The sequence below is a fragment of the Ictalurus punctatus genome, chromosome 25, assembly GCF_001660625.3.
Source record: "Ictalurus punctatus breed USDA103 chromosome 25, Coco_2.0, whole genome shotgun sequence".
Classification (NCBI taxonomy): Eukaryota; Metazoa; Chordata; class Actinopteri; order Siluriformes; family Ictaluridae; genus Ictalurus; species Ictalurus punctatus.
The window spans coordinates 11963601-11977038 of record NC_030440.2 but is presented as its reverse complement, the minus strand read 5'-3'; the positions used below and the strand labels follow the sequence as shown (position 1 = coordinate 11977038).

Sequence of the window (13438 nt, the reverse complement as noted above, 5' to 3'; positions counted from 1 at the left end):
TGATGAATCGTTAAAATGTTGGTTTTCTTGAATGATCATTTTACAGTTTTCTTCCTTTTGAAAACATATGTATGTACAGTCTATGTACAGTGCTATAAAGTGACATCAGATGCCAATTTCTAACTAATTTTAACTTAAATGAACAAAACCCACCCCTGTATTCATTTATTCAATTTATACATGGTTCTCATGAAATAAAGATGTTTTTCCGCACACATATTTCTAGTGGTACGCTAGTAATGTTGAGGTGATTTTATTGGCGCAAAAGAATACGTTAATGAAACATAAACAGCATCACAGTTCAGAAGATTGTGTAGTGACATTTCTACCATAAATGTTTGCATTTTCGTTATTCTGAATAATTCTCTATTCTGTTGTTAATACAAATGCAGATAGCTGTTAAGGTGTCCTCGTTTATACATTTATATTAGGAGGCAGTTTCTGATGAAGCAGTATTCATGTAGGGAAAGTAATGTATTGGCTGTCAGTGCACTAAAAAGAGCTAACAGAGAATATTCACTGCTGAGCAGAACTGAAAACTGGTCAGGGGTTTATTAGAGAAGAGTCTTATGCACACAGACCCAAAAACAGCTAAAAGATACTCTCATATGTGCCTCCTCACATACTGCTTCTGAGAACAGCCATGTTAAGCCAAGGTTTTCCAAAGACACTGTGGTGGTGGGATCATTTTGGCAACTTCCTATCTTTTAGACTGTTGTTGAGGGGGCAACAAACAGCCTGGAACACAGTATTTTAACGTCTCTGGGTTGTGAAAGCTGATCCTGGTCTTGCCAATAGGGACGGAAAGGAACCAAAGCCCCTTGGCATTAATTAACAGTACTATGGAAAAACAGATAGGTCTCACCAGAGACTCCAAATGAAACCTTTGCAGAAAATAAACCGGTTTTCTATTATGGAAAATAATTTGTCTAATGCCTATCTGATATTAAAACAAAAAATTAAAAAATGTGGTTATATATAAAATCATTGTTATTGATGTAAAATTTATTTAATATTACAATTGTGAATGGTGCCAAATTGCATGCTTATGATCCAGGCACAGTCTACCACCTTATTGCTCCACCTAACCCCTTAAACTCCCACAACTCATCCAGTGGTTCAGACTTATATTCTTCACACTTATACTATAACTATATACCTTTTCTAATACTTTCACTGTTGTTATTGAATAATTCATAGTATCTACCAGGATTTAATTTGGAGCGGGAGCAACAACACATAAATGAAACATTTATGACCCTTCTACTGCCTTAATCCTGATTTAAAACCTGTTAGTTACTGAAAAAATGCTTATTAGGATGAATAATTAAATAATAAACTGAGACTTTAAGCACGATTGTACCAGGTATTCAACGTTTGTGATAACTTGGTTCAGGTGTGGTAAAAGCTGGTATAGATGGCATTATTTACTTGTCCTATTTACTCTCCTATGGTAATGTTGATAGTCTTTGGTCTATTATTCGTAAATATGGTAGTCTTTGGTCTATTTTTCAATTATGTGAAAATGGTAGATATTCTCCAACGCTGATTAACACTGAACAGTCATTTACAATATAATGTAAAAATATCTTCTTTTTTTTTTTATATACCTAAAAATGTTTCTTCTGCCAAGAAGAAACATTCCTGGAACGCACCCATGTGAACACACACATATGGCAGACAGAACACGAACAACACGATGGACAAGATAAGGATGGAATGTGATGAGCCACATCTCTTTTCTTTACAGCCCCTAATAAAACACTGAAATGATTGTGCCCAGCCCTTTAACACTACAGTGGGGGGTGTTTTCATTGGTTAAATGACACCAGGGATTCATAAATGTCCATAATATTACACAAGAAAGGTCCAAGGATTACAGTATTAAACAGTGATTTACAACAGGGGAATTTGTGAACGACAGAGGCACAACCACCACAGCAAAGGTATGATACATGTGAGATGATCGGTGGGTTTTAGAAAAGGACCTTGCTAATACATGAACACCTTGTCTTCAATTTATTAAAACATTTATTATAATACAGTGCTGTTGGATTTTTACTGGTCAGAAGATGATTCATTTTCTATAACAGCAACTCTGTACTTGTTCTAATATGTTATCGTTTCTATAGAAACAGCTAAGTCACAGGGACATCCTACAGCATATGATGAACATAATCTAAGACAGCGGTTCCAAATGTCACCAGTACTGTCCTACAAGTGCGAGGTCTTGCTTTCCCGCTGCACTCTCACCTCTCTCTGCGTCTGCTCTGTTCAGTGAGGGGCTGAGAGCCGGAGATTTAACAATGTCCCAATTTACATCATTCTTATGCGAATATTTTTAGAACGCAAGACGATTGTAATGCAACATATTTTACATGTAAAATAGTCCACGTTATTACAGCCTAGTTCTCAAAGTAGTTACAGTATTCAGAAACATTTTTGATCATTCATCTACCATACCTGTCCATTATATAGTTTTATAAAAGTCGTAAGTTATTTTTAAAAATCATAAGTTATTATTAAAAAAGTACAAAAACACAAAAGAGAAAAACAACTATCAAAACCCTTATTATATATATATATATATATATATATATATATATATATATATATATATATATACACACACACACACACACACACACACACACACACATATATATATATATATATATATATATATATATATATATATATATATATATATATATATATATATATATATACATACACACATATACATTTTATATAAAATGTGTGTGTGTGAGAGAGAGATTTTATATAGAATAGATAATCATTATACCTGGTCTCCTCCAATATTGGGGTGGGGGGGCACATGATAGGGAAGGCTTGGGAGCTTTAGTTACAAAAGGTTGAGAACCTCTGATCTAAGACAAATAATAAATGGTTTAAAACAGGCTGTTATTTAACAATGACAATATATAACTGTTGATACGCGATGCTTTCAATAAGGAGACGTTAACTGAACATTTACGGAAGGAGTCCCCAGAGTCATTAAGATTTATGGCACATTAAAATCTTCAGGAATTCCCAGTTTCCTGGTAACATATGACGAGCTGCATTTTATCTTGTTAAGTTAAAGAGAAAGAAAAAAGAGAGGTGGTGAAGGGACTGTTTGTAGCTTTTTTAAAGTACGATAAAGTTTAACATGTTGTTATAGGAAAATAATGAACTCTAGGGTTTTAATGACCCTCTGCATGGCGTTGATTGTTTTCCTATAAGAATGCCCCATCATATTTTATTCCTTTTAATGACTGTGGATTATTATGACATCACTGTTGCCACAGTGGCATGATTTTTGGAGCTGATGAGGTCATAAATGAGGTTTCTGAAATAGTCTGGGTGTGCCCATGTGTGCAAGTTGCTGATATTCTCACCTCTTGGCAGACATTTTAGCTGGTTTCTGTCAGCAGACAGCGACTGTAGATCAGGTGCCCAGGACACACATCTCTGTTTTCTTCTAGTCAGGCTCCTAGTGCTCAAAATACCTTGGATCCCTGAACACATGGATAGACTCTCCAGTGAATTATTTCCCAGCCACAAATGCTGAAGCCCCCGTAAATGCATGTGGCCTGACCCGGGAGGAGCCAGAGAATGCAAGGCATTATGTGATAGATCCAGCGCAGTGGCAGTTGCTGGGATATGTGAAGGGGCCTTGGATAGGCCCAATGAAGCACAGTTGACGAGCAAAGTCTTTTCACATACGCAGGAGGCTGGACAGGCAGGGATAGGGGAATGGGTTTGCACCCCCCACAGCTGGAAAATCAGAACTGCTATGCAGTGCACAACGCTGGACACTAACATCACAGCAAGCCCTATACAATATAGAGACAGAAGTTTTGTACCAACAGCTATGTCAGATTTCCAGTGTGTTCAGTACTTGAAGAAATTATATAATGTAGACATCATGCTCTTTTTAATCCCTATGGTGTGTGTATTTTTCTTCTAACAAATGTGAGTAAAATCAGTTTCTATTTTATGTTTTGTTATTTAAATGTCAATATGATTTTGCCTTAAACTTTTTAAATAACCCTTTGTATCATTACGACATAAATGCAATTTGACTACACTGACAAAAAAAACAAAAAACCCCCCCCACAAATACAGTTAAAAAGAAAATATTTTTACCTACCTCATACAGTGTTCAAAGCCACTTCGGAGGGAACGCTATAATACTTGCTCAGAACGTATCATCCGAACTCTTTGGTTGTGACTGTGAAATTCTTTGACTTTGATTCGAACCCACCTAAGATCAAAGTCTGCACTGTATTGCTGAAGCACATGAACATGGACACACACACACACACAGATGCTGTTGTAAATAACTCGCAGCCAATCATGTGTATAAGTTAATTTCTTACTATGGTTTTCCTCCACCAAAGCATTTTAATAATAAAAGAAAAAAGACTCCATAAGCAAAAGGTAAAATTAGATATAAATAAATCACCACTTAAGAAAAGCTGTAAAACTTTTTTTTTTTTTTAAATCCTTGTTTATTTAGTCAATGCAAACATTTTAATGACAAATTATTTCCCTTTTAAACGGCACCCGCTTGTATGCATGTAACACGGACTTGATGACCATTAGTGAAAGCGCAGCGCGGTCATCATCTGAACACTTCTTAAAAAGAAAACAACGCAAGTCAAATAAATACTACACATGAAAACTACAATCCAAACAAAATAAGTGTTATATTGCACAAAATATCAAACAACTCAAATACCACATGGTTTCTTTTTCCATCTTATCAAGGATATTATTTAAAGCACAACACAAGTTCATATAATATGACTGACAAAAATCATTTTATCCTTAAGCGGAAGTGCATCTGTGCCCATTTGTGATGTTTTTAAAATCCTATGGCACTGTTAAATAAAGTAAACATAATCGGGCACTTAGAACACATAACGTTTCAAATGCAAATCAAATTATAATGCCATTGTACTATTTATCAACCGTATAACTGGTGGGAACAGCAGTTAAGCAGATTAAGTGACTTATAAGTACAGGGTTAAACCGTATGGTGAACAGGTCATCCCTTTTAACACAGAGCAAAGACTCTCAAAGTTATTGCTAATACGTTTCAGTTTCATGAGGAAGTGAACTGAGATTTGTTTTAAAGTCAATATTGGACAACTGAGCCATATACAGTTGCCAACATACATCTATATAGAAATATATAAAAGCACAAGAAGTGGCATAAATATCTCAGACACCCTGGGTAGTCCATCACGACCCACAAGGCTGTCTGCATTTTCTTTTAGCAGTTTGAGGTTGCACCATGTTCCAGAGAAATAATGTGGATTTCATGAATTGTTACAATCATAAAAAAAAAAAAAAAAAAAAAAAAAAAAAAAGAATACCGCCATTATGAAAAAACATCCACCAGAAATCTTCATAAAACCTTCATAAACATCATACTGCATGTCTGGAAAGTTAAAGAGCAAATCAGCTTTAGAAACTATAAAAATGCCAAGGTGAATCAATGATGAATCATTGGCAGCTCTATGGCCATGTCATTACATAATAAAAAGATGAGTGTTTGTCTAGGGCACGGTTTAAATGTATAAGTAATTATAAAACGAAAGCGAGTATGATCACTACTGCAAAATCAGAATGAGTGTATTTAATTTTGATGTAATTATGGCTACTGACCAATCTCTGTATAAAAATTACCATGATTTTGTGTTGAAGTAAACAACTTTATCTTGCAGAGCTGTTATCAATTCTGAATAACACAGACAGGTGTGTTAGGGTGTGTGTGTGTGTGTGTAAGTCTTGTGGAATTTCCCTGCTCTCAGTGCGCCGCTCCACAGGGGTTGTCTGTGGTCTGGCAGCCCATGTTGGGATATTTGACCTGTACTCGGAACAGGGTCCCATCTGCACACATACAGAGCTTGTACCTCTCCAGGCCTTCGTTGAAGTACAGTTCACCCGCCAGAGAGGTGTTAGGGATGCGCGATGGACTAAACATCACGGAGCCGTTCAGAACGATGCTGTTCTCCTGTGTATGACATGGGAAACACGGATTACCTGGTGAGGTTGAAGGGTCACAGAATTCTGTCGTGCACTGATTAAAGTTTAATTGAAGATCCTGCCACCAAAGTGGTTCAATCAATAGGAATAAACACCCTCAAATTAGTCCTGCATACGTAGTCCAGGACTCGTAGTCTAGGTTTCATTGCAAAATTTCATGTATCCCTGTCCAATTATCTAATCTCTACTGTTACACAGAGACACCTGAATGATAGATAAGCAGCTCTGAAGCAGAAGACAGTACTCACAGCTTTGAGCTCAATATCACCCCCCATCTTGAACTCAACCGTCTTGCCCATGATGAAGACGCCCTCGTTTCCACGAATGATGGCCTTGCCATCACCTTTGATCGTGAGATCGGACGATGCATTGCTAGTGATCTGTAAAATCACATTTTCACCTTTAATAATATTGCCTTTATATCACAGGTTCTCTAAATGGTGTCCATGAACTATACACTATATATCCAGAAATATGTGGACACCTGACGATCACACTAATATGTGCTTGTTGAACATCCCATTCCAGATTCATTCCCACTTTGCTGTTATTATAATCTCCATTCATCTGGGAAGGCTTTCCACTAGATTTTGGGGCGTGGCTGTGTGGATTTGTGTTCATTCAGCTACAAGAGCATTAGAGAGATCATATAGTGATGTTGTGTGAGGAGGTCTGAGGTGCAATCGGTGTTCCAGTTCATCCCAAAAGTGTTCAGTGGGGTTGTGATCAGGACTCTGTGCAGGACACTCAAGTTCTTCCACTCCAACCTTAACACACCATGTCTTCATGGAGCTGGCTTTGTGCACAAGATCATCGTCATGCAGGAACAGGTTTGGGCCTCTTAGTTCCAGTGAAGGGAAACTGTAATACTACATCATATAATGACATTCAATACAATCATTTACTTCCAATGTTGTACCAACAGCTTGGTGAAGAAGCACATGTGTACAAAAGAGGGTAACTGATGTATAGATAAATAGATACTTTACTAATACTACACAGCAGTGGAGAAAAAAAAAAGTTAGCTTAAAAATGTCAAGAATCAAGAATCATCTAAGAATAAAATCCCAGCAAAATAATTGTTTTCTGTGAATTAATTTGTATCGGGAACTTATTATTAAGAGCAGTGAAAAGTTAGGTAAATCATATGTACTAGAAACGTTATAGTGTGAAAACATAATGGTTCATCTTTTCTTTTTTTCGAACCAATGTTAGCTCCTGAACCAAGAACATCAAAGAATAAAATGTACAAATAATTTTTTTTTTTTTTTTAAAAACACGTGTTTTATGACCTAAACCATGGAGTTACTTTTTATGAATTTAATTGAATGAAATGAACATACTTTAAATAAATTCTTTTTTCTTTTCTATTCCGACGTCTCCATTAGCTATCTACCCCAATCACGCTCTTATAGTAGCTTGTTTTCCTACTTGTTTATCCATAATTCATTGACATTTTATCCATCTGATCCAGCAGTTTACGCCAGTCTAATTCTAAATGACCACAACATTATCTGACATGATTAGTTCTGATAATTTAATCTCTTTGTTTACGTGGTTAATATATTATAGCGAACTTTCTCGTGCTGTTCTATTCCTCAGTTTACTTCTATTTTCTTCTGCTATAGAAATATAAACCATTTTCAACATGTCCTGTTCGTATATGAATAAAAAGTTAAGTATGTGTCAGATATACAGAAGAATATTGTGATGTATATTGGGGAGATGAGAATGAAAACGTGAAAGAAGAACACTCACCCTTTCAGTGGAGGCTTTCTTCACATTGAGCACTTTGACCTGTTTGGGTAAGTGGAACTCATGGTTATCAAAGTCTGTGCTGAAGAAGGTGGTTTGTGTGCGTGGGTCGGTGAAGGAAATGCCCAGGTCACTGGTGATAGACGTCTTGTCTTTCTCAACACTTAGCCTGGTGTTCCCTTGTTGAAACACCACCTAAGGCATCCACACATTCACACAAATGGACATGCACTGAGATTCATGGAGGAAAAAAAAAAGCTGTTAACTAGGGGTCTAGGTTCAAAGACTAATCAGGAGAAGTCTTATCCATACTCACCGGGTTGTTGTTGCCAGTGATGACAAGGTCCTGGTCCTTCCTCCCTCCCACAGTGCTCTTGTGCAGTGGGTGGACCACCCCCATGTCAGCTTTCTGCTTAAAGCGCAGCAGGCCGCTCTCATGGAACTCCATACTATCGCAGCCATTAGGGCCGATCCGAATAACTGTCCAGATCACCAGAGTTATCTGACACACAGTAAGAACGCACGAGGGGAGCCATTACGACTTCATTAGGAACACCTGCTTGTCCATGCCATTATCCAATCAGCCAATCATGTGCAGGCAGCGCGATGCACAAAATCATGCGGATACAGGTCAAGAGCTTGTGACAGCACTCACATAAAACATCAAAATGGAGAAAAGGATGCGATCTCAGTGACGTGGTATGGTTGTTGGTTTCAGACAGGCTGGTGTGTGTATTTCAGAAACTGCTGATCTTAAGACATTTGGCCCCCAGACACACACTTTTCCCTCATTATGATGTTTGATGTGAACATTAATTGAACCTCGTGACCTGTATCTGCATGACAGGTTCCTTGCACTGCTGCCTCGTGATCGGAAAGTGTAAGAATGTGAAAAGTGTAAGAACAGTGATGCTTGAAAAATGACGAGTAAAAACAAATCTCCCAGTCAGATTCACTCACAATGAGGTTGATGAGTGCAAGCAGGAAGAGCAGGACAATGATGCACACGGCTATGTTGCCTTTTCGACCCCTCAGCCCTGTCTTGTGCAGTCTCTCCTCTTCTATGGGCACATATCCAGCCTTGAAGTTACTGTTGTGTTCCTTACTAACAGTCCTTCGCTCAATGGCCTTCTCCCGCATTGACTTCTTCACCGGACCATTTGAGCTCTCCTATAGGGAGGGAAAGGGAGGACAGTTATTTTAGTGATTACACACTTATACATGCTCATACACTTACTCTACCCCTCAAAGGCTTGGACACAACTGCTCATAGAAGGCTTTTACTATTTCCTACTGTTTTAGAAAAATAATGACAATTAACAATATAAAATACACAACATGGCCAAAAGTATGTGGACACCTGACCATCACACCCATAAACACCCATTCCAAAACGGTGGAAATTAATGCAGAGTTGGTCCTGCCTTTGCTTTTATAACAAGCTCCACTCCTCTGGGAAGGCTTTCCAGTAGATTTTGGAGTGTGGCTGTGGGGATTTGTGTTCATTCAGATACAAGAGCATTAGTGAGATCAGATACTGATGCTGGGCGCGGAGGCCTGGGGTGCAGTCGGGCCATTAAACATTGACCAAATTGGGTCATGCAACAGGACAAAGATCCCAAGCACACCCACATATTGTCATCTGATTGGCTATAGAAGAAAAAAAATCAAGGTGTTGGAATGTCCAAGTCAAAGTCCAGACCTCGACCCCATTGAGATGCTGTGGCAGGATCTTAAAGAGAGCTGTGCATAAGTGAATGCTCTCAAATATCAATGAATTGTAAAGAAGAGTGGGTAATTTTTCCCAAAATGATGCGAGACACTGATAAACTTCTACAGAAAACGTTTACTTCAATTTAGTGGATCTACATGTTACTTAATTATTGTGTATATTTATTTTTTCCCACCTGGTTTCTGAATATTGGTTTACTTTTTTGGAAAAAAATGACCACATGTCGACATCTGTTGTGTAACCTGAGGTTACTGGTTTGCTTATAGAAACTGGTGAGGAGCACAAAAGTGTTATTTTTTGCACATTCTACTGTGTTGTAGATTTAATTTAAAATCAATTAAATGTACTTTTTGTCATTACTCTATACACAATAAGCCATAATGACAAAGTGAAATATGTTTTTTTTTTTAATTTTTTTTGCAAATTTATTAAAATTAAAAACTAAAATCTCTCATGAAATAAGTATGTATTCCCTTGGCGAAAGGCACTCCGAATTGAGCTCAGGTGCATCCTTACTGCTTTGATTACCTTGAGATGTCCCTAGAACGTGACTGGGGTCCACCTGTGAGAAATTCAACTGATTGGGAAAGATTTAGAAAGGCACACAACAGTGTGTATAATGTCCAACGCTTCACAGTGAACGTTACACAGGAAAAAAAAAAAAAAACAAGCCGCAAAGTTCAAGGAGCTCTCTGAAGACCTCCGCAATAAAATTGTGTTGAGACATAGACCTGGGTAAGGGTATAAAACAATTCCTCAACATTTTAAATGGAAGAAGTTTGGAACGACCAGGGCTCTTCCTAGAGCTGGCTGGCAAAAGTCAGTAACCGGGCTAGAAGGGCCTTGTTCAGGGAGGTGACCAAGAACCCAGAGCTTCAGAAGACCTTTATGGTATAGTGGGGAGACAGAAGCCACAGCTGAATAAAAGGCATGTGACTGACACTTAACTGAACTCTTTGGAGTGAAATGCAAACATTACATCTGGCAAAACCAGGGACTGTTAATCAACTGGCTAATACCATTCGTATAGCAAAGCATGGTGGTGGCATCACGCTATGGGGCGCTTCTCAGCGGCAGGGACAGGGAGACTGGTCAGAGTTAAAGGAATGATGAATACAGCCAAATACAGAAAGTTCTTCGAAGACAACCTGCCCTAGAGTGCACTCGAACCTGGGACTCAAGCGGCAGTCATACTGGACTTTCAGCATGCAAAATTTCTTTGGAGACTGCTGCAAATATGGGCGCCAAAGTGTTGGTAATTTTTTATCCACACATCGTATATTCCGACGTGCTTGCACTATTATTAATATTTGTTTCAATGTTAAAATATACCATTTGCTCCTGTATGCAGCGACATCGGAATCCAGGCAGCTTCTCTTTTTATGCTGATTTTATATTCTTTTAAATCTATGGTGTATAAAACAGGATGGTACGACACCGCTATAATCAGTGCTTCCTCTATCTTGGATTTTCTGAAGCGGTCATGCCATGGCATGTCAAATCTTCTAATGGTCACATGTCTTCACGTGATATGAAGTCGCAGGTCTGAGCTCACCAAACTTGAACTTTGGAACACAGTAGAGCTCGACCGAAAACTAAGTTGAGCAGTACCTGCCGATAACCAATTAATCAACCGATAGTTTTTAATACAAAAATTACAAAAAATAAACAGTACTGGTTGTACCATGAAAATGTACTGTACTTTTTTAAAAATAAAATATATGAATATTAATTATCAATAAATATTAATGCAAATAAAAGATATAGATCCAAACTGAACCAAAAAGTAATACTACAAACAACAAATAAAAATAGAGACCAAAATGAATCAAAAAACACTCCAAATAACAACAAAATTTGTCAGCAATAGTTTTCATTTCACCTCTAGAGGCCGCTCTCGTACTGTATAATGACAGCGGACCCTTCTCAGCCGCTCCACAACGGATGCAACCGGGAAAAACTATTGGTGTGGATATTTGCAGATAGCGGAGAGTTCCAGCAATCGGTTATCGGTGCCGAATGATTGGCAAAACTGATCAATCGGTCAACCTCTAGAATGCAGTGAAATGTGAAGCTTCTTTGCATGAAGTTTGCATTTCCGGTCTCCAGAATGGATGTGAACGGAAATTTGCACTCTGAAAGTCTAGTGTGACCGCCCATTCAGGTGAAGGTTCACCGTTCAGCATGGCAACAACCCAAAAGCCAAGAGAAAGCTGGAGTGGCTTTGGGCAAATGGCCCAGCTAAAGCCCAGAGTTTAACTCCATCAAATATCTGTTGAAAGACCTGAAGATGGCAGTTCACAGATGCTCCCCATCCAATCTGATGGCACTGGAGATGATCTGCCAGGAAGTATGGAAGAAACAGCCCAAAAATCCAAGAAGACTCCAAGTTGTTGCCAAAGGTGCTTCTACAAAGAACTGAATAAAGGATCTGCATACTGATCATATTGAGAGATTTCAGGTTTTGATAATGGTGCATTCAATTCCTCCTGGGAAGTTCGTAATTACAAGTTAGGAAGCTGTAACTACGACGTCAACTACAACTACTCAAGTCACTTTGGTCGGCATGAGATGGCAGTGTACCTTCTCTAAATTAACTACAAAAAAAAACAGCAAGTCTTTTAACTCTACTTCTAGAAAATGAAGAACAAAGACTGTACATCATGTGTGTTTATCTTTTTAAAAATGTTAATAATCAATTTATGAAGCCACAGTAAACTTTATCCTTACATATTATATTGTCATTGTACAATGCTATCGTATATTGTGCAGGAAATTGGCTTGTTTTATTGTAAATTTAAATAAATTTTAAAAAGACGTCAAAGACATGTTAAGCAATTTGCTTGTATTTCAAGAACCTGCTGCCTGACTTAAGCCCCGCCTCTGGTCTTTATGGGCTGCTTGCTGACAGCGGTAGACCAATCACAACAGACTGGGACATCTGACCAATCAGAGCAGAGTATGCTCTCTGAAAGGAGGATTTTACAATGAATCATTTAACGAGTCGTTTGTGACACGGGGAAAAAAAGGTAATGCTGAAGTTTAAATTATGAGCACATTAAAGTGTGTTTGATATTGGATGCATGTAAATATATTGTATGAGAGCTTTAAAACAAAATTAGGCACGTTTCAAAACCATAATAAGTGCGTTTTAAAGAAAAGCCAGAGTTTCTCACTCGTAAATAAGTATTTGTGGTGCCGTTCATGTGCGTTCAACTCGTGAATACGAGCTTTCCGCCAGGACTTGAACGCACCATAAGATTCCCAGCAGAGCCACACAGCGGCGCTCAGGAATGCAGCACGCGCCAATCTGTCTATCTGCAAGCAGCCCTTTGAATAACGCTATGACTAAAAATAAATCACACACACTCCCGTTTCTGCCTTCTAGATCCTGCACGATAAAAAAATGTATCTTTTTTTTTTATCGGGAAGAAAATGAACCAGCAGTCGAACGAAGCAAACGAAAATGTAGAGACCGTTTAAATCTTTTCCCCACAAACCGTTATAAACGGTATGAACACAAACCATGAAGAAAACCGCAAACACATAAACACACTCCTTCACTGCACTTTTATACATTCAGACAACCAACTAACAACAAAGTTACATTTCGCACAGAACCTAAGATTCAAAAACCAGATAATTATTGTAATAAAGCAGGTTATTTCAAGTTATAAACAGACCTGCTCGGACGCCATCTTGACCCTCCCTCCCTGTCCTGAGTTTGACAGCGCCGACACACACTGGAATGTTCCACTGGAAAACGGAGGGGAAACCGAACACTACATTACACAAATTATGGGAATTGTAGTGCTATGACTATAAAATGTACGACTGTACACATAAAAATATAGTCAGCAGAGGCATATAAGATAGGACCATCCTCAAAAA

At 38.2% G+C, this 13438-nt stretch overlaps 2 protein-coding genes across 3 annotated transcripts in view; both read right to left on the bottom strand.

Annotated features, from left to right (window-relative positions):
* The window catches only part of LOC108257981 (uncharacterized), a 16093-nt gene extending 10278 nt beyond the window's left edge, over window positions 1-5815 (bottom strand). Inside the window, exons 1-2 of the mRNA XM_017456181.3 lie at window positions 4157-5815; window positions 3402-3839 (exon numbers count right to left, since the gene is read on the bottom strand). Coding sequence (XP_017311670.2) covers window positions 3402-3828 — 427 coding nt within the window. The 5' untranslated portion in view covers window positions 3829-3839; window positions 4157-5815. The remainder of the gene's footprint in view (window positions 1-3401; window positions 3840-4156) is intronic.
* On the bottom strand, window positions 4697-13353 carry sgcb (sarcoglycan, beta (dystrophin-associated glycoprotein)). Of its 2 annotated transcripts, XM_017456186.3 has the most exons (6): window positions 13231-13353; window positions 8776-8985; window positions 8132-8317; window positions 7819-8010; window positions 6309-6440; window positions 4697-6028 (listed from the first exon to the last, which is right to left on the bottom strand). In XM_017456186.3, the coding sequence occupies exons 1-6, from the start codon at window positions 13243-13245 to the stop codon at window positions 5822-5824; spliced, it is 942 nt and encodes a 313-aa protein (XP_017311675.1). In that variant the 5' UTR covers window positions 13246-13353; the 3' UTR covers window positions 4697-5821. The 2 variants fall into 2 exon arrangements, with proteins under 2 accessions (XP_017311675.1, XP_053531694.1); XM_053675719.1 differs by lacking the exons at window positions 4697-6028; window positions 6309-6440 and adding an exon at window positions 6447-6929.
* Window positions 13354-13438: the final 85 nt, after the last annotated feature.

What these genes read in the sequence shown, in the direction of transcription:
- sgcb (XM_017456186.3), bottom strand. An exon ending in TTGCACTCATCAACCTCATT is followed by an intron (nt 8,318 to 8,775) that starts GTGAGTGAATCT and finishes ACTGTGTGTCAG; the next exon opens with ATAACTCTGGTGATCTGGAC. An exon ending in AGAAAGCCTCCACTGAAAGG is followed by an intron (nt 6,441 to 7,818) that starts GTGAGTGTTCTT and finishes GTGATTTTACAG; the next exon opens with ATCACTAGCAATGCATCGTC.